Here is a 24,678-nt window from a genome sequence, read left to right on the forward strand (position 1 = left end):
CATGATGATATTAATTCCTTCTTACCATCAATAAATATGAGACTAATTCCATCATCACAGGTCTGAATAACTGCTCTGTTTCCTTACCCAAAAAAGCACATCTGCATACTTCTTTGATCTATGTCCTATGCCAAAACATGTCTACTCTCCCACTATATTAAAAGTAGAACTTTTGACACAAATGACATCCTCAACCTTTTGAAAGTCTAAGTAGATTATGTATCTCAAATTCCCCTTGGTTATGTCTATTTCTCTGTCAGAGAATTCCAACATATTTAGGCATGACTTTCCCTTGAAGAAAAGACACTACCTTTTCCTCAGCTGTTTCTGTTTGCTTAAGTGTTTGGCAGTTCTCTTCTTTATCATATATATTACTAGGTTGTCCAGTTTAGGAGGGGAACTCGTCAACTTTTAAATTTCCAAGACTTCTTAGAATATTCTCATGGGGAGAGATTGTATTTACATTCACCAGTCTTCAGGAAAACAACTTGTTTTGTTGTTTTAAAATGTGCAGTGGAGTTATTTATAAGACACTGACAAAAACTCTTTATATCCATATCTTTATTTAAACAAGTTTCTATAATAGCTAGGAGAATACAGCATTAATGACACACATTTACTAAGCACAACATTGGACAACTACAAATTTAGAGCATAAATGTAATTCTGATATTGTTTTGGTTTTTATCTTAGCACTAGGTGATATCTAGTGAAAACCCATGTTTCAAAGGCTTTTTTGATATGAGATGAATTATTAACTTATTTTTAAAAATTGCACGTGAGATAGGCTAGAACGGGTTCTAGAGTCTAGAGTTAGTTGATAATGCCTTTCATGTCTCAGTATTTCTGCTTCCTTTTTAATGGGTAAATGTTTCACCTAAGAACTCTCAAAAAATTGTATCAAAATTTTCTATGCAGATCAAAGTAGAATTCCTTTTCCAGACCCAACAAGGAAAATATTTGAAAACCGCAATGTTCAATTTCATTTTAGTTAAAAGGCATGTCAATTTCGTAGTAAATTAATGAACTTAATAATTAAAATACAATATGTTAAATGGCATGAACTCATTTCTGTGCAACACTGTTAGAGCAATTTAAATTTCCCAAAGACACAAAAAAGTCAATTTTACTGCAGGATCCCACAAAAATACATAACTAGGAACCATAAATTACAACATATATATCCACATTTAAAGAAAAAATTCACCATTTGTTGGGAAAAATAATGGCTCAAATGATTTAGGGAGCCTGAAATGTGGGCTAAAATTTTGTAACACAGTAACAATAAGATTTGAAACTGCTGACGCTGAAAAATGCATAAAAATATACTGACCTGCCAAGCACTGAATTATATATACCAGTTTCAACTAAAAAACAACATTTTTTCTTTCAAATATTTCAAGCATTACAATACTGAGGAAATGTTAGTCATATGAATCCAATAACATCCATTAAGTTAAGCTAATGAACATTTTAGATAGACCAAATTACAAATAAAAAAAGTATAAAAAGCATTTTGGAAGATATTTTACATAGTATTTTTCAGTTCCTGATCTACTGAGAAATCTACTGTAATTCAGGTTGGTTTATTTAATTTAGGGTGATACAACAGAACAGAACTTATAGAACGCTTTCCTGTTTTTACTCAACCTTTTATAGTACAGGGTTCTTAAAAAATTTTGAAAAGAATGTCCACAAAAAGTTTGAGTTATACCCTTTACCTTTAGTAACAAAAGGTTAGTAGAAAGCAAGACATTTAAGTATTACCAAGAATCTAACTTATCTCCATAATTTCTTTCACATATTCATTTGCTTACTTGTGACACAGGGTCCCACTGACTCAGAAGCATTCTCTCAGCTGGCCTCTCACTGGCTCTGAGACTGTCGCTGCCCCACAGTTCCAGTTCCCATTTGGAAAGGAAAGAGGAAGTACAGGAGAAGAAGGGTCATGCGGGGCCACACCCAATCCAAACTCTCACAAAACCTTGAGAAACAGGGCAAGATATCCCTTCCAGGCAAGATATCCTTTACAGAAGAAAAGTTCTGGAGAACTTAAGGCAGCTCTAGAAGGGAAGGGAGCAAGGGTTAAGGCGGCCCTCACAGCACAGCCTGAGACCAAATTACAATGCACTCATCCATGAGCAGAGGCGACAGCAATACAGAGCCGCTTCAACGTGCATGCACACGGCACCCCTCCTAGCACCCGTCAACACCTGTGGCATGCACACACTGCAGCGCCCACACACACACTGACATGTATATGGCCTGCCCAGTGACAGCTCTCAGAAGGTACCCGGTGGCTTGGGCTCCCCTGTGCTGAGGACCTAAATTGGGAAGGTGGCCTATAGCTGCAGGCCTGTCCAGGCTGCACAGCTCACCTGGTGGCTCCAACAGGGACTCTGATGGGTGTGTGGAGAGTAACTTTCCTCTTAATTTCAGAGAGACTTTTGCTGCTTCCTGTCTTTTTGGTTGAGATAGTCTGCCACCAATTAATGCCCAAACAGAATATTGCACCCTCCCAGAGAGCACTGATTCATGACAAAAGTCAAGCCTAGTTATAGCAAGTAACTACGACAAAAAAGAAAACCGCCGGGCGCTGAGCACTTGGTCCCCTTAAAACAAGTAACTTGGTACTCGGCACTTGGTCCGTTCCCACATGCCAGCTGCCAACTCGGACAAAAAAGCACCCCTTGCTGGCCAGGGGCATTCCACATGTACCAGGAGGGGCAGCACGTGACCTCACGACTTTTTAAAGTCTCCTGCCTCATAGGTGCCCACACCACCACTGCTCCGTATGGGAAAGCGGGACAGCCAGAGGGCTGTACGACATCAGGCAAGTCACTGCCCCTATCTCTATTCCCAAGCTATTATCGGCAAATGATTGTAGAAGCAACCCCATCCACTGTCCATGCTGCTGTGAGGATGAAACGAGGTAACAGAGAAAAGCGCTGCAGGAAAGCATATCTGGACCCAGGTACTGTTTCTGCATTACTTTCAACAAGATGCACTAGTTTTGGCTCTGTTTTATCATAAGCAGCTGACATTACCCGGAGGATCCTTGACTATGCCTGCTAAGGAACTCTATGAATTAGTGATGTGTGTGTGTGTGTGTGTGTGTGTGTGTGTGTGAGTGTGAGAGAGAGAGCGCATTGTGTGAGGACTTCTCAGGATGGTGGCAGGTGCTCATTTTCCTAGGGTTACCAGGAAAGTAATTTCTCACAACAATCACTACACTGAAATTATAATAATATAGTATTTTCATAGCCTCCCCTAGCATGTAGCTATAACCTTACTAACATATTTGATCTATATTCCACGTAATTACTCACCCAGAAAGAGCCAACTATCAGTTATCCATGGAAATGAAGAAATAACACAGCAACTCATCCAAACTGACAATAATCCCCAAATCTCCTATCAGTTGGCTTTGGAATATGTTTTTGTGCTTCTGCACCTGATGAAAGAAGCATCAGATACGTGGACATTTTTTAAACTTCCAAAGGAATTAGAAGCTGCACTTTGTGGATTTTATCCCATATTTATCTTCCCTTATTTTAGAGTTACTCTCGGGCAGATCAAAGCCTTAACCTGAGGAAAAGCTGCAAGAAGGGAAATTACTTTTAATTCTTCAGCTTCAAGTTGTAAGGGTGTGAGGTGAGTCTGTATGTAGTAAGGTGAATGGGGAGGGGATTATTGAGATAAAGAACTGTTGTGACTTTTAAGATCACTTCCTTTGAATTCCCATTGTGTGTCACAGAGGAATTAAGAAAAAGTCAATGACTGATCTTCTGAAGGAATGTATTGCAGAGAAGCAAGAACAACAAGACCAGCGCAAAGACTGGGCTGATGGTAAGCACCAGGAAGGCCAGCAGGGACAACTGAGGACTGACTCCATCCACCTGCCGTCAGTGCACAAACAGCAGGCAACGGGAGAGACTATTAAGTTGAGGGAAGGGGAAGAGTGAATGTGTAGGGGAAAGGGTGGCAGGGTGTGTCTGAAGTTGGGTGAGAAAGTGTGGCTGACAGAGAGAAAGAACCTCAGAGGGAAAGCAATCCTCAAACTGGCCCAAAGATCCCCATAGTCAGCAGAATCTTCTTTTACCTTCAATAAAATGGTATACAGAGACATTTACTGGACCTTAGGGTTTCCTGGTTACAAGGATTCTTGTGAACGACTAAAAATCTCCAGGCCAATTAACCAAGAGAGGTTAATTCAGACCCTCATCTGGGGCTCTGGGTAGGCCTGGGAGGAAGCTGGAGCCCTGGAGTAGCAGAACCTTTGTGCCACCATCACTGAACAGGAGAAACCAGCAGGGGTGGCTGTGGGAGCTCTGGCTCCAGCACTTGACAGGAGAAAGACAGGAGAAGGGAGAGAAAGGCTCAGACCATAGCCTTTCTTTCATGACGCTTCAGTACATGAGCTGTCTGGAGTGAAAAAAAGGGCTGCATGGCAGTGAGAGCTACAGCGTGACCTGGAGGACCTGAGAAGATTCAGGGTGCACGTGAGTCGTGCTACACAGGATGAAGCTGGGGGAGGTCTGGGAGATTTCCAGGGCTGAGGTGGACAGCCTGTACCACGGTTGCATTTTCTTAGCAAGTCCCCGACTTACAGCCTATCGGATGCTGTTAGATTCTGACACATTCAGTACAAACCAAATGGCTGTGACTAAATTGTGCATTGAAAACCGCCTTGACAACCAGGAAAAACTGGGAGAATCTGATGCAATTATTAGTGCTTCTGGTTGATATTGCAAATAAATAAATAAATGTATTCAAACTGAATAAAGCAGTATATGATGTAATAAAAATTAAACTAATTATAATACAAATATAGTAGGACCTTCTAAAAGCATGTACATAAATCATGTACATTTAAGAAAGGTTATGGTCACAAACCTGTGATTTTACATTTGATTAATCCTAAGGAATTGACAGGCACTACACACTGGTCTTTCCATCAAAGAATGAACTTACTGAATAACTGCAGCTTTTTTTCTCTAGAATCTAAGGGCTGAGAAGAGAGAATTTTAAATGTGGAAGAGACATTAAGAATCAGTGTCCAACTCTCTTATTTTATAAACAAGGAACTTGAGGCCCACGTGAATTAACAGACAGTATTCATCTTTTAATAACAATCTTTATCACTGATATGAAGCTGTTTGACTTCCATAAATATTGCACATATTTTAATAAGATTTGTCATTCTTATAGACCATCTAACAGTTAAATGATATAATCTATGATTGTAATTCAGAACCAGAGTTTCTAATGAAAACTAATAATTTGCTTTTGTGCAACCTGAAGGATTTATTGTATAAGATTCCTAAGAAAAATGGTGAATATATTTAACTAGAATTTCAGAATGACAACTTACAGAATCTGGGTCTTAATGAACCAAATCCTCTGTAAAATTCAACAATCTTCTATTTCTTATATAAGTCTTCTTAAAGTATTTCTAATATGATGTTTTTAAAAGTATCTAGTGGCATCTGAGAACACTTATAGAAGTTGCAAAGCCTTAAAAACTGAATCATAATGAAATATTTATTATATACCTTCTTTTGCATAATCAAAGTTTCAAGACCTGAATCATGAATATTCTGACAATCTTTTCTGGATAGTGAGTGATATTAAATCTTTTTTTTTTTTCCCCCAAGGCAGTGTCTCTCTCTGTCACCCAGGCTGGAGTGCAGTGGTTCAATCTCATTGCAATCTCCGCCTCCCAGGTTCAATCGATTCTCGTGCCTCAGCCTCCCAAGTAGCTGGGATTACAGGCACGTGCCACCACGCCCGGCTAGTTTTTGTATTTTTAGTAGAGACGGGGTTTCACCATGTTGGCCAGGCTGGTCTCAAAGTCCTGACCTCAAGTGATCCGCCCACCTTAGCCTCCCAAAGTGCTGGGATTAAAGGCGTGAGCCACCACACCCAGCCTAGATTAATTCTTAATAAATTAAGAAGAGAGAAAACCTGTCAAGGTTGAAAATATGCACTGAAGGAATCGGATCTGGTAATTAAAAATAAGTCACTTCACAGAACACTGTACCCTGATGCAATATCCACCCAGGGAAAATTAATGAGCACATCAGTGTAATACATCCTGAATAAATAATGACATCAACAATAGCCACTTTGTCTAATCCTACCCCAAATGTCAAGCATTTTGTCATATTATTACATGACTTTCCAGTGTCTGCTACTTGTGCAGGTGAATCTGTAGGTATTTGCATATAATCCAGTTAAAACTGTGATCTGATTGAATTGTAAACAGAGTTGATAAGAGAAACTTATTGTTGTAGTGCCTAATAAGAATATCACTTACATTTTAAGAAGACAGTATGTAGCAGCAATTTAAAATGCTCAGTAAACTATAGTACAAATGGACATCTATACTATTTAGCAAACCAACATTCCTTTAATATTTCTATATAATAGTGACACAAATGAGGAATTACTTTACATATTGCCAGTTTATTTCTTTGAACCAGTTTGACAATATCAACATAATTGATTCCTAAAACTGATATGATATGTACTCAATGGAGACTTTTCTTTCCATTCTCTTATTTAGTGCAGAGGAGATTCTTTGGTGCCTTCCTAACAACAGCTCATCTATGGAAGTTATACTTTTTATACCATTCAAATGCAGTGCTAAGGATTTAAAATAAATGCTGCCAGCTGAAGACACATTTTTCTCCTCCTTTCCTTCCTCCCTCCCTCCCTTCCTTCCATCATTCTCCTGTATGTAAACTCAGGGTACCTAGTTGGTTAAGGATGAGTGTTGCTATAAAGATAACACAGCACAAAAGAGCCTATCTTTGTTTCCAAAGTGATGAAAGTATTCTAGGGAGATTTCCAGTTAATGACTTCTCATATGGGAGATAATCAGTACTTTCTCTTTAAAAATGTATTTTCAGTAGCTCACTGGAAATAATGGGTTCTTATTTCAGGCAAGAAATGTATTGTCAATGTTTGCCTGGGCATCACTTTCAGACCCGTGAAATGAAGCCCAGGCCGAGGCTGGCTGGAATCTGGATGGTTTCTAGCGCGAGGGAAGATGGGTTGAAAGGAAAGGTGACAGGAAAGATGTGTTTAGCATCCATGAGCAGCTGGGGAGAGTCTTTCCTGTCTCGTAAACGCATCTGAGAAGATTAAGAAAAAAAATTAACAGAGCATCAGTTCTTTGAATCTAAAAGACTTTTTTCTACTAAAATTTCTACCCTCAAATTCTCAACTAATGAATGTTTACCTTTGTTTTAAACTCACTTCATTTTCCCAATAAACTATTATCAAAAAAGTTAGTGCATTGTAAAATAAGATAAAAGATAACACATTATCCTTCAATAAATCACAAAATGTCCATTCAAAAGACTGTGTTGGTGAATCAAAGAAGATGGGAGCTCTTACCTGTATAGTTCGAATGAATGACACAGAGACTCTTTCTTCAAACTCATTAACAGGAGTATACAAATTCAACACTTTCACAATCTGTGAGAAATGAAATGATCAAAGTTTTTGGCATATTATCAAATACACACTGGGCACCTATAATCTGGAAAATTAAAAGGATCTGTGCATACGGATTTCAGTTCTACTCAGTGGTGGGCTGGGACCAGAAGGAAGGAGGAGCTGGTCTGCACATTTACGTTTGTTATTTGAATTTTTACAGGAGAATGTATCAATGTAATGTTTGTGTAATATTGTAAGAAGCCGTGTACATTTAGAAGAATATTCAAACAGCACAAGAGAATAAAACATGAAAAATAAATGTCCGCACTCCCATCCTTCCAGTCTCCCAAAGTGGTAACTGTTAACCAAGGGTGGCCAGGCTGGTCTTGAACTCCTGACCTCAGGTGATCTGCCTGCCTTGGCCTCCTAAAGTGCTGGAATTACAGGTGTAAGCCACCATGCCCAGCCTACTGATTTTTTCTGTCGCCCAGGCTGGAGTGCAGTGGCGTGATCTTGACTCACTGCAACCTCCGTCTCCCAGGTTCCAGCGATTCTTCTGCCTCAGCCTCCTGAGTAGCTGGGATAACAGATGCCTGCCACCATGCCCGGCTAATTTTTTTATTTTTAGTAGACATGGGGTTTCACCATGTTGGTCAGGCTGGTCTTGAACTGATTTTTTACTGTATTGGGCAAAACTGAAAATTTCATGTTATAGGACATATGATGAACATTAAGAAAGTCTAAGACTTAGCACAGAAAATAACTGGGCAAAAAGAAAATTGGGCATGTTCTTGCCTGTGCCTTGCTTCATGCTGTCACTATCATCCTCAAATGCCCTTCTCATTCCCTTACTTCCTTAAATTCAATGCCCAGATTAATAGGACCTTCCCTGAATACAGTTATCTCCCCTCAGCACTTCCTTTAGACATCTTACTATAGAATTTGCTAGAACCTCTACGGTAGAGTCAGTTGGATACGACTCTGTCTGCCCTACTAAACCGTAAGCTCCTTGAAGGCAGGAATTTTTCCTTATTTATTGAAGCATCTTCCCCAGCAATAAATATGGTGCCTTGAGATGGAGGCTCAATTAGTCATCTGTTGAATTGAAGTAACAAGAATTATCTGTCTCTAAAAACAAAGTCATTATTTGATAATCCACTCAATTATCAAATAATATAGAAAGCTATTTTATGGAATAGAAGCTGCAGAGACTGTATACTCCATGAGAGCAGGGGCTTTGTTGTGCCTTTGGGTGCATCCCAGTGCCTTCGATGTTATATAGAACACTGTAAGCACTCAATAAATATTGGCTGAACATTAAATATATTTAACTATAATTAGCACTGAAATGTATTAATTTCTGGCAAAATCTCCTTGCTTTAAGATCGGCACAGGTAAATATCTTCTTGGACACAGATGAAGCCAGCTCAGAAATACAAGCAATAAGTAGGAGACTTCTTTACTTCCCTAAAGATCATCTTTGATGAATGTTAAAATTATTTCATAACAGGGAAAGTTGCTCTACCTGGGCAGTAGTTAAAGCATTGCACATAGAACAAATGGCTTCTGCATCATCATCTGTTTTCTTTTTCACTTGCAAAAGTTGAGCAGCCTGAATGAGAGGTTCTAGGGTTTCTTTAGCCCCACTGTTCATCAGATTCTTGTCACGCAGCCATTCTTCAAGTTGACTGACATTGTACCTATTCCAAAAAAAAAAAAAAGAGAGAGAGAGATACAGAGAATGCAAATTTGCTGAATGTTGTCAAAAATGTCTTAATTTTTTTTTGTGTGGCCTTGTCAGGATTTATGTTAAAATGACAGGCAGTATTTTTGTTCAATTTTCTTAAATCTCATCAGCTGTGCTTAAAAATTTATTATAGTCATGAGGATTATAATCATCATTATATAAGATTAAATGACAAGATAATGTAATTCTCTTTAATGGAAGATGGAAGTGAAGTCATTATGGCAAAAGTTATTAGACTTGCTAATAAACAAAATAGAATACATAATGTAGCTCTGTCTTTATTGGTGGGCTGGCCAGAAAACACTTTGTAGCTTCTCTTACAATTTCAGAGCTGGGTTACTGTTGCAGGGTGAGACTTGATAATCCTTGAAGTACTCTCTCTTAAGACAAACTTCAAATCAGGTAACTGAATAACCAGAAGCCCTACATATACCTGTGCTCAAGCCTTAAGGGAAGAGCCTAGGAGATGAAGATGGTGACCTGAGAAAGCTCCAGGATGAAGGGAGAGAGAGGCAAGGGAGGGCCACTGGAAGAGACAAGGACTCCAAATGGGGACAGAGACAAACTACAAAGACACTGAGGTTTCACGAAGCAGCCAACCAAGTGGCAGCGGTCCGAAGACTGAGGTCAATGGACACACAATCAGCACTTAGCACCCAAGCAAATAGGGGCCAGCATAATATTACCACAGGCGGCTCCACATTTCCATGCAGACCTTATAGAGAAATATGTTCCACTATCTGAGAAGAAAGCATTATTGTCTTAAAATTCACTACAATTCAGTGTGAGTCAGGATGGAAAATTTGAAAAGAACACTAAGAGTTCCTGAGATTGAGTAACTACTAAGACTTTCATAGGAGAAATCATTTTTCTCTCCTCTTGGTGAATATTCTGGCTGTTTTAAAATAAAAATTTGTGTCCCAGTGCGGTGGCTCACACCTGTAATCCCAGCATTTTGGGAGGCCAAGGCAGGTGGATCACCTGAGGTCAGGAGTTCGAGACCATCCTGGCCAACATGGGAAACCCTGTCTCTACTAAAAATACAAAAATTAGCCAGGCGTGGTGGTGCATGCCTGCAATCCCAGTTACTTGGGAGACTGAGACAGGAGAATTGCTTGAACCTGGGAGGCAGAGGGTGCAGTGAGCCAAGATCATGCCATTGTACTCCAGCCTGGGCAACAAGAGCGAAACTCCATCTCAAAAAAATAAAAAATAAAAAATTTGTAAAAAAAATTATGTTACAATAATGAGGTTATGCTGAGGAGTAGTGGGCATAAAATTAAGTGTAGCTTTTCTTAAAATATAGAGGGGGGATATTGTAATAATTAGTAAAAGATCTATTAGACCTGTTCTTGTTGTCATAGGTACAAAAAGGTATTTTTCCAAAAATATGTTTCTAAAAGCAATCAAACAATACAAATATTCATTATTATAATTTAATAATTTCTTATTGTATAATTAAAACACACACATAAGGAGAGGAAGCAGCTATCTCATCTTTGTGTATGTTTGAATCATCTCTTCACTCCCCCAAATAAGCAAGCTTCACAGTGGAGTAGGGTTTCCTATCAAGCATGTGAAGAACCTGTTGGCAGGGTACAAACAGGGAGCAATAATGAGATGTGAAGAAATCCAGCCAGGCAAGGGAAAGTGGCTCCGTGCCAGGTTCCCCCTTGCCGCTTGGCCGCATGGCATCAGACATGAGATGCAAGGACTGAAAACAAGCCATCAGCTCTCCACAACCCTGGCAGGCCAGCCGGGCAGCAAAAAGAGACTGTCGCAGGTGTTGGCGTTTGCTCACCTGATCTGCATGCCTTTACTCCAGGAGCACATGTCCTTCCGCAGGAGTAGGTTGTTCAGGGTGATGGCCCCCACGATGTAGAACATCTGCTTGACCACCTGCTTGATCAGTTCAGGGTCCATGCCATGCTGACACATAACTGAGTGGAAGGAGTTGAGCTGCCGGAGGATGGAGTCCAGTGTGTAGGTGCCCTCATCGGCGATACTGGAGGTTCGCTTTCTCAACCCCGTGGGCTTCACCCCAGACACGCCCTGAATCGTTTCATGTTCCAGCATGCCTGAGACTGCAGGAGTATTTCAATTGTTAGAGGAGAAGATGTGGAAGGAAATCTTTCACGTGCACACATCCATGTGCACACACACACACACACATTCAACTTAGGAAAATTAGCTGGGCGCAGTGGCTCACGCCTGTAATCCCAGCACTATGGGAGGCCGCCGAGGTGGGTGGATCACTGGAGGCCAGGAGTTCAAGACCAGCCTGGCCAACATAAGGAAACCCCATATCTATTAAAAATACAAAAATTAGCCAGGTGTGGTAGCGTGTGCCTGTAATCCCAGTTACTCAGGAGGCTAAGGAAGGACAGTCACTTGAATCTGGGAGGCAAAGGGTGCAGTGAGCTGAGATCACACCTCTGGGCTCTAGGCTGGGTGACAGAGCGAGACTCCATCTCATAAAAAAAAGGAAGGAAGGCAGGAAGGAGGGAGGGAGGGAAGGAAGGAAGGCAGGAAGGAGAGAGAGAGGGAAAGAGGGAGAGAGGGAGGGAGGGAGGGAGGGAAGGAAGGGAGGGAGGGAGGGAGGGAGGGAAGGAAGGGAGGGAGGGAGGGAGGGAGGAAGGAAGGGAGGAAGGGAGGGAGGGAGGGAGGGAGGGAGGGAGGGAGGAAGGAAGGAAGGAAGATCTGGGTGCCAAGATACAGGGAAAAGGAACTTCACTACAAAAGGGCTTCTGGATTTTAAACTTTACTGAAGGAATAATTCTTAAATGCAAAAATTTACTATAAATTTAAGTAAACTTAATGGTGTCTCTTCTAAAATAAGAAGAGTAAGAAGCAGTAGCCTTGTGATAGCACAAGTGTGTGTGTCTTGGGTGGGCTTTTGAGAGTGATTGGTAGCAGTTAGGGTTAAGATAAGCATTCTCCATGTTATCTGAGCCCCACAGGCAAAAACAGTAAGAAAGGCAGGGCACTGACAATCATCTTGGAGAACACATGGGAGAGGGGAGTGGCTGGAGAGCTGGGCCCTTCCTTATTCTGGGCTTCCCACAATAGCAGTGGGCCCTTGGGCTGACCTCCGTCTCCCAGGATTCGTCTTCTCACCTGTGGCCTGGCTGCTTCCCTGTTGTGCTCTCTTAGCATTTGGCTTATGCCTCCCCTAGAATGTTTCTGAGATGTCCACTCCCTGTGAGTCCCTTGAGAGCAAAGGCCACGTCTGGTTCATCTTGCTATTTAATTGTGCTAAACATAGATTCCCTAGAACTGGCACGTTTGTTGTTGCTGTTAAATGACTGGGAGATGGGGGTAAGGATTTAGATTGGGGCTTCTTTGAGGTGAACTTCTTTTTTTTCTCTTTTGAGACGGAGTCTCACTCTGTCGCCCAGGCTGGAGTACAATGGTGCAATCTCAGCTCACTGCAAGCTCTGCCTCCCGGGTTCACACCATTTTCCTGCCTCAGCCTCCCAAGTAGCTGGCACTACAGGCGCCGGCCCCACGCCCGCTAATTTTTTGTATTTTTAGTAGAGACGGGATTTCACCATGTTAGCCAGGATGGTCTCGATCTCCTGACCTCATGATCCGCCTGCCTCGGCCTCCCAAACTGCTGGGATTACAGGTGTGAGCCACCGCACCTGGTCCAGGTGAACTTCTTATTCAGCCAATAGAAACAGGCAAAGCAACAGAAAAATTGGCTGAAGCTGACCTTCTTGGTATCTGTGTTACCTCCTACATTTTCGCCCACCTAGACTTTTTAAGGGACATCTGAAGAAAACATTGCCATCTCCCATGGCTTCCTCAGCTTTTGATGTCTCAAATAGCTAGTTAACTGTGGCCTATGAAAGCAAAGGAAACACTATGAGCCCACAGAAGGGAAATGAAGAAGTTGTGGAAACATGGAAAATGCATGGATGGGGAAAGAAAGTGTAGCTGGAAGTAGCCTTAAGAGCCTGCTGATAGGCTGGGCGCAGTGCTGGCATCTGTAATCCCAGCACTTTGGGAGGCTGAGGTGGGTGGCTCACAAGGTCAGGAGATCGAGACCATCCTGGCTAACACAGTGAAACCCCGTCTCTACTAAAAATGCAAAAAATTAGCCGGGCATGGTGGCTGGTGCCTGCAGTCCCAGCTACTCGGGAGGCTGAGGCAGGAGAATGGCGTGAACCCGGGAGGCGGAGCTTGCAGTGAGCTGAGATCCGGCCACTGCACTCCAGCCTGGGCGACAGAGCGAGACTCCGACTCAAAAAAAAAAAGATAACAGTGTTTGGTAACTTAAAACAATTTTTTAAAATTCAATGCATTAAACTGAATTTAAACATTAAACATTAGGGAAGGAAACCAGAAACTACTGTTTCAGTCTTGTGGAAGCAGTGATTTTCATGCATCCCAGTTAATTATGGCTGGGTTTCTGGGATTCCTCGGCTAATTTTAGCCCTGTATCTTACTACTTTATGCTCCCCAAATGAATAGCTGCCCTGAAACATGTGCCCCTGGAGGCTACTTATTGATGGGCACGAATGATAGGCAGGCTGCAATGCCCAATGGGGCCCTGGCCTTACCAATCATTGGCTGAAGGATGTTCTCTAACACCCGCACGAGCTGCTGGTAGATCTGAATGGCCAGGTCACTCAGCACCTGCCGATACTCAGCCAGGTCAAAATTGGTGAGGCAGTGTTCATTCTGGCGAGATGTGTTGTGTTTCATAAAGCCCTAGAGTCATAATGCAAAGTTAATGATACACGTGAAGTAACCTGTCTCTTCAGTTTAACTATCTCCGATTTGATCAGCATCTTCATGTTCTTTTCTGCTCTGTCCAAGGAGCTTCCCCACTAAAATGCCAGGACTGACATTCTGCAATGCTGACGTGTGTTTGTTCGCTTCCATCACACCCCCCCTCCACTTCTTACTAGCTTTTCAACAATACCTAAACTTGGCAACCTAGCATTTAAGTCTTCCCAACAGCAATGTCAATGAAACAAGTTGGAGGAACTTAACTAAAAAAATAAAATAAAATAAAAAGGTGTTTCACTTCTGAAACAGCAGGCTTACTGTCAAACACTAAATTATCTAGAGTACTAATCTCTTAACTTCAGTTCATTATAGTCCTGTTCTTAAAAACTACACCCAAAGGACATATATAATCTTGAAATAGACCAATTTCTACAGAGACTGGTGAATACATACAAAAAGTTCCCTTTACTCTATTTCGTGGTACCCACACCATGGTTTTCAGTCAGAGGTTAGAAGGGAATCTTTGGTGGTATCTGTTAAAATGGAACTGAATGGGTGGCCCTTTTTCCAGTCATTTTGCAGTTTAACACGTTGCTTGCCTGACGCTACCTGATAAAGGCAAGTGCTTACTTTGAGGATTCTCCCCACAGCCAAGCATCTGCCTCCTTACCACCTACTTAATGACTGGTCCAAAAGTGGGGACTGACAGGATGCAGTCAACAACTCCTCAGGGGGATTCTGGTCTGTTGGCCCCATCTTCTCAAGGACCGGGCCTTGCTCATCTCTGTGTTTCCCATCATCTGCCAGGACAGGCCTGGGTCTTGGGGTGCTCGGGAAATGCTACTGGGCACCTTCTCTGCTGCCCTCCTGGCAAAGGGATGGGAGGCATGGAGGGCAGTTGGTTAGGGTCATGGGCCCTCAGCGGTGCCAGATCCAGGATCCCAGCTCTGCTCCTTGTGGCCAAGAGGACTTGGGCAAATCAATGAGCCCCAGTGAGCCTTGGCTTCCTCATCTGTAAAAGTGGGCTATAATTCCTACCTCACAGAGATGCTGTAAGAATTAATGATCATAAATAACACCATGTATAGTAAGTGCTGTCTGACACATACTAAGCAGCCCTTAATGATCATTATTAACATTCTACATAGTTTTGAAATATTTGAAGTCTATCAAACAACTAATGAACACATCCCTACAAACAAAAACAATAGAGATTTTTTTGGACAAATTGAAAGACATGATCTTTGATCACCTTTTAAGGTATTGTGGCAAGCCAAAATTGATTAGTTTCTTTAAATAGTTCACTATTCTGATACTAGCTCTTGAAATGCCCACTAAAACATACTGACAAAAAGTTTCACTTCTGGTAACTATTCACTGACCAATGCTCATTTTATTTTCTCTATGCTTTCTCATAATGTAAAGAAGAAGCTGTCATTCTCCAAATCACTGTTTCATAGAGAGTGAACATTGAACAAAGCAATGAACTTCCAAGCCACCTCTGAATTTGGGTTTCTAAATAAAGAAATGGTTAAACATTTTGTGCTTTTAAATTTTTCCTTAAAAAGGTCAGAGAAAGTATAGCATGCTGGTTTTGTAATCAAGGTTTTCTCACCTCTTCTCCACTGTACTGCTTCAAGCAGTGCAAAAATCGGCATGTGTTAGAGAGCCAGAAGGAGACGGTTTCAAAATCATCACCTCTTTTCTGAAAGAGAGAATAATTCTAAATTTGCCTTTTCCTTAGGGAAATAACCTAAAAAAAATTGAACAGATACCAAAAGACCCATTTCTTTCAGTTACCATTATAAACAATTATAAAAATAGATCACATTACAATTGTAAAGTCTTATGTCATTGCTAGCAGAATGTCAGCCACCAGGTTCATTAGTTGTTGCTTTGCTTACCATTCACTTTTTTGGCATAGAAAATTAAACCGATGTGAATTTAGCTGTTCCTTTAAGCAGAAAAAAATTCACCTGGCCGGGTGCGGTGGCTCACACCTGTAATCCCAGCACTTTGGGAGGCCGAGGTGGGTGGATCACCCGAGGTCAGGAGTTCGAGACCAGCCTGGCCAACATGGTGAAACCCCATCTCTACCAAAAATACAAAAATTAGCTGGGCATGCTGGCACATGCCTGTAATCCCAGCTACTTGGGAAGCTGAGGTAGAAGAATCACTTAAGTCCAGGAGGCAGAGATTGCAGTGAGCCAGGATTGCGCCACTGCACTCCAGCCTAGAGACAGAACAAGACTCTATCTCAAAAAAAAAAAAAAAAAAAAAATTCACCTAGCCACCGCTGACCCAACCTCATGTCCGTCTCGGGGTTAATGATGGGAGTCAGAACTAAAAGCAGAAAGAGGAATAACTAATATTGTGATAGAGAATTTGAAGCACTTAAACCCAGACTAGATTAAAAATCTTGTCAAGGGTAAGACAAAATTTCTGAGCTGTGAATCCAGAGATGAGATGGAGGAAGTCCTGCGATGAGCAGTACAGTCAGGGGAAAGCTGGTTGGCTCTTCACCAGGACTGGGCTACCGTGGCAGGAAGAAGAGAGACTCATTGTGCCTGAAAAAGCTGTGAGGGCTGGGAATACTTCCCAGGAGCTTCATGGCAGACATACTTGGAAGGACCATGCATTTGTCAACTAAACCATTTGGATGAACTAATCCCAGTTTATATATGGGAAGTCACAGAAATATCAATGTTTGCCTACACTTTTTCTCAGAAAACTTTGCAAAGGAAAACCAGAATAGTTTACCTAGGACAGGTGCCTAGCATTAAATGGTCTTAGAAGCTCATTTTTTTTTTGCATGAAATAATATATTCCAATAACTCTACTACCATATCACAACAAAACCCAGGTTCTTAGAAGCTGTGTGAGAATACCTGCCTTTGGTTTCTTGGTAGTGGCTTTATGCAGTAAACGTGCACAGGATATATCATGGGGAAAGATGGGTTTCTCATCTTTTTTTTTACATAAATAAAATCACCTTTTTAAGAAAGTACAAAGCACCCTTGAATTTTGTAGAATACTCCCCTAAAAAGACTTTTAAGAAAAAAAATCCTAGAGGATATCAAACCTAACTAAGTCTTTTCAGCTGAGACAGAATTACTGAACTCAGGTCCTGACTTTACCACTAAGTAAATATCCGAAAGACCTAGCTATGTAGTCTTCCAATGTCAGAGGACTGTGAATAAATAAATAAAATAATAAATTATTTACTGCCAGTAAATACAATTTTATTACATTCCCAAACACGGAAAATCATCCTACAGTTTAAGTGCAGATTTGACTAAAAATAACTCTGCCTCTTCCAAAAATCTGGATTACAACTGTTCCTAGCGGAGGCTCTGGCCTAAGCTGACAAAAGCAATGAATGCAGATTGGGAAAATGTGCTGGTCACTGTCAGGCTATGGGAGAGCGTCACTAAAGCACCAATCTAGACTGTCTTCACTGACGTCTACACAAATCAAACTGCAGAGATCCTCAGAATAGTCCCAGCTGGATGTAACGGCACGTATACTAAACAGTTACCAGATAAAGGTGATTAAAACCTAAGGAGAAGACTTCATTCTAGAAATAATCCAGCATCTGTTTTCATTAGTGGGCTCCAGCCTTTGCTAAGCCACTTTTTTTTTTTTTTTTGGAGACAGAGACTCACTCTGTCTGTCGCCCAGGCTGGAGTGCAGTGGTGTGATCATGGCTCACTGCAGCTTTGACCTCATAAGCTCGAGCGATCCTCCTACCTCAGCTTCCCAAGTAGCTGGGACTGAAGGAACACGTCACCATGCTTGGCTAATTTTTTTATGTTTTGTAGAGATGGGGTCTCGCAGTGTTGTCAGGGTTGGTCTCAATTTCCTGGGCTCAAGCAGTCCTCCCACCTCTGCCTTCCAAAGTGCTGGGATTACAGGCATGAGCCACAGCACCCAGCTCACTTTTAAACAAAATAACTCAACAAATACAATTTGAACACTAAGGGTATCCTCTGTCCTCATGAAAATGAGATACTCTATATTACTTCAAAATAAAAGAACATTTGCTTCTTTGGAAATTAAAAAAACATTAAAATAGAATGCCAACTCTTTACCTAAGAGAGGTTACTAGATAGAGTTTGTCGAAGTAATATTTTTTGCAATAAACAAGCTGTATTTGATCAAAATTAATAAATCCATGTTAGTTCCTACTCTATCCCATAGGAAAAACAAGTTGAACTCAAAGCTATTTGCAGTTTTTGATTTATTAGAAAAGATCATAAGCTAAAAACTATGGATTCTCTACACATCTTCGGCTAGTTATGCTGCTTAGGGCCGATGGCAAAAAACCAGTTGCCAAAGTTGAAACAGGTATGCAACACAAATATACAATTCAAAACTGGGATGTGAGACAAATGCACATTAATTTTAAATGGTATTAAAGAGTGTTATGTTCTAGTGCCCACTCACTTTTAATCTTTACAGAATTTGGTACAATAGTCAAACCAGATAAGTATCTTCTTGCAATTATGATGAGAGAAAGAAAACTTTATGATTTAGTTTTTTCTCTCTCTAGGAGTTGGTCTAACAAGTAGCAAAACTTGTAGTTTATCTAAGTACAATATTGCATCAACGCACTCAAAATAAAATGAGTTATGTTGGGAAGACATTCATCAACTTTTAACTGTTAAATCTTCAGAAACTTCATGCTTTAGTAACCACTGTAGAATGTTAACTACAGAAAGTATCTGCACAATAGGGACCAACAGAGAACCAGCATTTATCAAAAGTTTGCTCCCCAGGGCTGACGGAGGGAGGAATGGGGAGTTAGCATTTAATGGGTACTGTGTTTCAGTTGGGGAGAATGAAAAAGCTCTGGAGATGGATGGTGGTGATAGCTGTACAACAGTGTGAACACATTTAATGCCACATAACCGTACACTTAAAAATGGTGAATATGGCAAATTTTATGTTATGTATGTTTTACCTAATTTTTTTTTAAGTTCATAAAAGAAGTCTTAGATTTGAAAGAGTGGCATGCTGACTATCCACTTATCTTTACCCTAAAAGCTCTCATTAAGTTTGATAATCCGAAAGCAAAGTACCTGGAACACATGATCTTAGCTCCTCACAGCAACACTGAGTTAAAACTAAGCCTGTGCTCACTGTTTCTCTGGAGTCAAGAGGGGGATTATGCAAGTGACTCAGTGACTACTGAGTTGTGTAGGCTTTCTGCTCAGTTATATAACTTTGCTGTCTTTTCCAAGTCTCCTCTCTGATTAGCATCTGTGTGTTGCTTCCCACATGGAACCAGGCATTTTAGGTAACAGGGAAAATTATGGGGTGAGGTGGAGAAAAAGTTGGAAGAAAAATTGTAATATTTTATCAGACATCTTTTTATATGAATGAGCCATATCTTAAACTTATTTAACATCTATTTTAATTTCAGCATCACATTCCCTGTATATATGAACTCTACTAAATATTTTTTAGTTCTAAGTAAAACCTCAAACTATATCTGTCCATGAATAAACTTAGTTTACTGCACAATTAAATGCAGTTATGTCAAGTTGATTTTGATTACTGTTCAACTTGAGCCCTGTTTTGAAAGAAGGCAGACAGACATGTTCAAGGAAGAACATTTCCTCCAGTGGAAGTTTTCACTCAAGACCGAAAAGTGGCTGGGTACAGTGGCTCACGCCTGTAATCTCAGTACTTTGGGAAGTTGAAGGGGGAGGATCACTTGAGCCTAGGAATTGGAGACCAGCCTGGGCAACACAGTGAGACCCTGTCTCTACAAAACATAAAAAATTAGCTGGGCATGGTGGCGTACAACTGTGGTCTCAGATACTTGGGAGGCTGAGCTGAAAGGATCGCTTGATCCTGGGGTTGCACTGGGGCTGCAGTTGAGCTGAGATTGCACTACTGTACTTCAGCCTAGGTGACATAGCAAAACCCTGGCTCAAAATAGATAAATAAGTAAATAAAAATTGGAAAGTTAGTAACAAGCAACTTAGCTAAACTCTAAGGAAGGAAAAGCAATCAGTGCAGATTCTGTCATCATTAACAATTCATGATGAGAATTTTGTTGAACAGGAACTGACCTTCAATACTTTTTTGATACTGTTAATTGTTGATGTTAGCAACGACCTTACTTTCTGATCATCATTCAGGTAGTCAGCATGTCGAACACACATAAACAGGATATATGCCGGTAATCCTGGAATCAAATTGACTGCTACACCACGTGGCTTCAGTTCTAAAAAAACGAAAAAATAATAATTTTATATAACATGGAAAATTTTCACAAGGCATGCATTGTGAGATATAAAAGCACAGTTGTCATGTAAGAGTTCCATCATTCAAGGTAAGTAGGTAATATAAAAAGTGTATTTTAATAGCTCTTTAAGCAGAAAAATTCTGGAATGTGGGGCATGTCTATGTAATGACAACTCCCAAACTGATATCTCCTGCGCTGACTTTTCCCTTGAACTCCAGTCTCACTATCAACCGCCTTCTTGACAACTCTACTCAGGCACATGAAACTAAGCCTCTCCCAAACCAAATTCTTGCTTCCCTAACGAACCTCCTTTTTTGGAAGTTGTCCCCATCTTAGTAAATACATGGCAGCTCCAGTCTTCCAGTACCCTAGATTACAAACCTCATCCTCATTTTTGACTCCTTTCTCTTCTTGTACCACATATCCATCCATCAACAAACCCTGTTGGTTCTATCTACAAAATACGTCCAAAATCCAGCTACTTCTCACTGCTTCTAACAGCTACAGATGTCCCATGGAGGCCACCATCATCTCCTGCTGGGCTGCTGCAATAGCTCCCTAACTGGCTTAATTCATCTCTCGCTCCCCAGTAAGTGCATTTTCCATACAACAATCAGAACCATTCTTTCAGAAAATGTTGGTCAGATCATGTCACTTTTGTTCTGAGAATCCTTCAAGCAGCTTCTCATGTCATGCATTTATAAAAGCCAAAATCCTCACCATAGTCCATGGGATCTGGCCCTATTCCCCTTCCCCACTCCAGCTCACTCTGCTCCAGTCAAATGGGTCTCCTTGCTGTTGGTTAAACATGCCAGGTATGCTCCCTGCCCAGGGCCTACGTGCTTACTGTTTTTCTGCCTTGAATGTTCTTTCCTCAGATATTAGCATGACTTGTTCGCTTACTTCCTTTGGTGTCTGTCCAAAGATCACCTTACCAAAGAGTGTTTCCTGACAATTTTACACAAACCAATACACCTGCCTTCACTCTTTATTCTTTTTATTCCATCACATATTTGTTTATTTTGTTTTCTTTATTTCTCCACTGGAATGTAAACTTTGTAAGACTGGGTACTTCACTTTGCTCATTACCTAGAAAATGCTTGGCACATAAGAGTTCATTAAACATTTGCTGAATTGATAAATCTGTTAATTCTGTGCTTAAAAACCAGTGGCTCCTTAACATTTTTGCTAAATGAAATTCATGTTGAAACTTAAGCACCTGTGCAACTATATATAGTACTAAGTTTAATGCCAGGAACATTCAATCAGGTATAAGTGCCAACCCCATTGCTGTCACCTTGACACCTGGCGGGAGGAATGCTGTGCAAAGGCTGAAAGGAGAGGTTTTTAGGATTTTCACTTCACAGCTTACGGTGTGTGCACTCTAATCATTTACCACCACCCTCTAAAAAGTCTTCTTGCAAAGCCGGTGGGCTCAGACCCAATCTTAAAGGCAGTGTGCTATTCTGAAATGCTTTTTCCACTCCCATCTCATTTGTTCTGTCCATTCCTTCCTTTGTTAGAATCTTTTCCTTTTTTTGTTTCTTCCCTATTATTACACTGCTGTACTTGACCTATTTAGTTGCAAACCTTTCTAGGGGAGTAAGGAAAAACTGAAATTCGGGAACCTAAATGGCCTAGAGCAGTTGTGCTCAACTGTGGTTACACTTGAGAATCTCTTAAGCTTTTTATTTTTATTTTTGAGACAGACTCTTGCTGTGTAGCCCAGGATGGAGTGCAGTGGTATAGTCATAGCTTACTGTAGTCTTGAACTCCTGGGCTTACATGATCCTCCCACCTTAGCCTCTTGAGTAGCTAGGACTACAGGCATGCACCAACACCTGGGTAATTTTTTTCTTTTCTTTGGAGAGATGCGGTCCTGCTATGTTCCCGAGGCCGACCTTGAGGGGTTTGTTTGCCTTCCTTCCTTCCTTCCTTCCTTCCGTCCTTCCTTCCGTACTTCCTTCAGCCTTCCTTCCTTCCTTCCTTCCCTCCTTCCTTCCTTCCTTCCGCCCTTCCCTCCCTCCTTCCTTCCTTCTTTTTTTTTTCTTTTAAAGTACTAGACATTGCCAGGTTCTTCTCTATAGAGATTTTTATTTAACTGGGCAAGAGGGAGAGATACATCAGTATGGGTCAAAGCTTCCAGGTGATTCTAATGAATCTCAGCCAGGGCTGAGAAGACCTGATCTTGAGCAATCCTTGTAGGTGGGTCTGAGGCATGTGTCCCTGCAGTTGGACTGAAAGTGCTTGGTGTGGTCAGAACACTACTGCAACACTAGAATACATGGTACATGATGATGTCTAATGAAACCTATGCTGAATATCTCAAAAATTAGAGACTAGTTTTTCCCACCATTGACCCATGTGCCAGAGGAACTTTTACCCAATGCAGAAAATACTTGCCCAGAATCAGGTTCTTAACAAGTTTTTGCTCATCCTCCTTCTTGTATTCCAGCATTCCTTGGAAATCCTTTTCTTTCCTGGGAATGTTGACTGGTCGAATGGGTTCATCAATGATCTGTCCTGGGGATATGTTCTCCATCTGGCCCACTTTATGAGAAGTAAGAAAGGAGAAGAAAATGTTTTCCATATAAAAAACATGAGAGGTCTCCAAGTTCCTATAATTTTGAATGCATTCTACAACAACTGAAACTTGCCATATTTGCCACTTAATTGCCTCCTCTTCATTTTTTTTCGTTAAAATTGGGTGAACAGATGGCAAAATTATATGGTAATCTTACTCTGAAAGCCACACCTGCCTAACTGTAAATTAACATCAAATAACCTTACATGATCCAAAACCTTTTTTATGTAATAAGGTTTACTTTTTAATAAGATTAAATGTCCAAAAAGTAAGTGGTTTAACAGATTTGTTAATTAATTGATACTAATCAGAAATGATTAAACATATTTTGACTTTAATTCACAGGAGGAACAATCAGTATCCTACAAAGGGGCAGAAGGAGCAGAAACAATTCCCCCTTGCTCTTGGCTCAATGACTTTAGTCATTAAAAGCACAAGAATATTTACTTTAAATGTATTATTACAATCAGTTCAAAACACATACAGATAGCTGGTAGAAGAGTGTTTCTTCATACCACTTGGTCCAAAATGTATTATTTTTCACAAAGGACTCATATGGCAAAGACCTAATTTTCTCCTGCCACCCACATTCCCAGAGAAATCATGAACACATAAACTATCTCTATGTAGTATGATTTCCTAAATGTTATTATTTTTTATTTCTTTTTAATAGAATGTTAAAAATTCTACTTATGAAATTGCAATCAATGAAGTACAACCACTGGTTTACAATGCTTTCAGATGTTAAAGACAGTCACTATTGTCAAGGGCAGCAGCTAGAGAAGAATTATGCTAACGGTTCAAAAAAAAGGTCTCCAATTTCATCTCAAAATTGAGACTTGAGTGGGAAATCTAACGAAAAGTAAAGGGACATATGAGTTATCACAGCCGCTGTGGAGATACAGGCTAGTAACCAGGTTTTTTACCCTTTTATCTACAGGGAGGGAGAGTGGTTAAGAGATTTGTTTAAGGGCAGATTAAGTTTGAGTTCTGAGATAGCTCTCAAACAAAATGCAGATCAGATGCAAAAACATTAGAAAGTTTAATATTGCTGACTCCACGAGGTGTCAGTAGTGCTTCTTGTGCCACTCTGGGTAATTTCCTGGGTTAGTTCTGAGAAGCCGGTCCCGCAGGAAGAGGTTATCACAGAGAACATCAGTACCTGCCAGTGCTCTTGCTTATGTGGCACGGAGCCTGGTGACACACCGTCCACCTCATGCTGCAGCAGCACACACTGGGACTATCAGCGCTGAAAATCTGGTTTAGGTGAAGTCACCACCATCCAGCAACACTATGATATCTAAAGAGTGGTCAGATTGTGATTGGACAGATCAGGGCTATGGCCATCTCCCATAATCTAGTTTTTCATATGCATGATCCAGTATGAAAGCCACGGGACTAACTCTGAAGTGTATTCTTCCATACAAGAGAAGAGGAGACTCAAGCTATTTGGTTTTACGTAATTTCTGGTGTCAGTTTAAACATAATACCACAAGGACCTCTGAAGCAGCACACGGTGGCCTCTACAGATCATAAACCTGCAGCTGCGTGTAAAAAACAAAATAATAAAACCCCTGCCATCTATGCCACTAGTAACTTTAAGCTGCATGTACAATTCCAAAAGGGGAAACTGGGAGAAAACAAGTTCAACACACCAGGTTTATCAATAAATGCACATATTTGGACTCCATGTAACCCAAAGAGCATATTTTAAACCTACTGATTTATCAAATCTTTGATGCTATCGGTTATGAAATACAGTATTTTATGTAACACTAAAAAAAATTGCCAACTAAACTATAATCCATCAACAATTGTAAGATACACCCCAATTTCAGAGATGTTAAAATGAGAAACACTGTGCCTCTCAGAATTTGTGAAATACGATGGATACTTTTACTAAGAAAG

General features: G+C 40.7%; 1 protein-coding gene across 3 annotated transcripts in view; it reads right to left on the bottom strand.

Annotated features, from left to right (window-relative positions):
- Positions 1-546: 546 nt before the first annotated feature.
- MYO5A (myosin VA) overlaps positions 547-24,678 on the bottom strand; it is a 221,617-nt gene continuing 197,485 nt past the window's right edge. For all 3 annotated transcript variants that reach the window (XM_025389828.1, XM_025389830.1, XM_025389829.1), the window contains 8 exons: positions 22,590-22,736; positions 20,011-20,165; positions 15,546-15,635; positions 13,759-13,909; positions 10,995-11,277; positions 8,972-9,146; positions 7,405-7,485; positions 547-7,139 (listed from right to left, as the gene is read on the bottom strand). In XM_025389828.1, coding sequence (XP_025245613.1) covers positions 6,987-7,139; positions 7,405-7,485; positions 8,972-9,146; positions 10,995-11,277; positions 13,759-13,909; positions 15,546-15,635; positions 20,011-20,165; positions 22,590-22,736 — 1,235 coding nt within the window. In that variant the 3' untranslated portion in view covers positions 547-6,986. The remainder of the gene's footprint in view (positions 7,140-7,404; positions 7,486-8,971; positions 9,147-10,994; positions 11,278-13,758; positions 13,910-15,545; positions 15,636-20,010; positions 20,166-22,589; positions 22,737-24,678) is intronic.

Source organism: Theropithecus gelada, chromosome 7a, assembly GCF_003255815.1.
Source record: "Theropithecus gelada isolate Dixy chromosome 7a, Tgel_1.0, whole genome shotgun sequence".
NCBI classification, from domain to species: domain Eukaryota; kingdom Metazoa; phylum Chordata; class Mammalia; order Primates; family Cercopithecidae; genus Theropithecus; species Theropithecus gelada.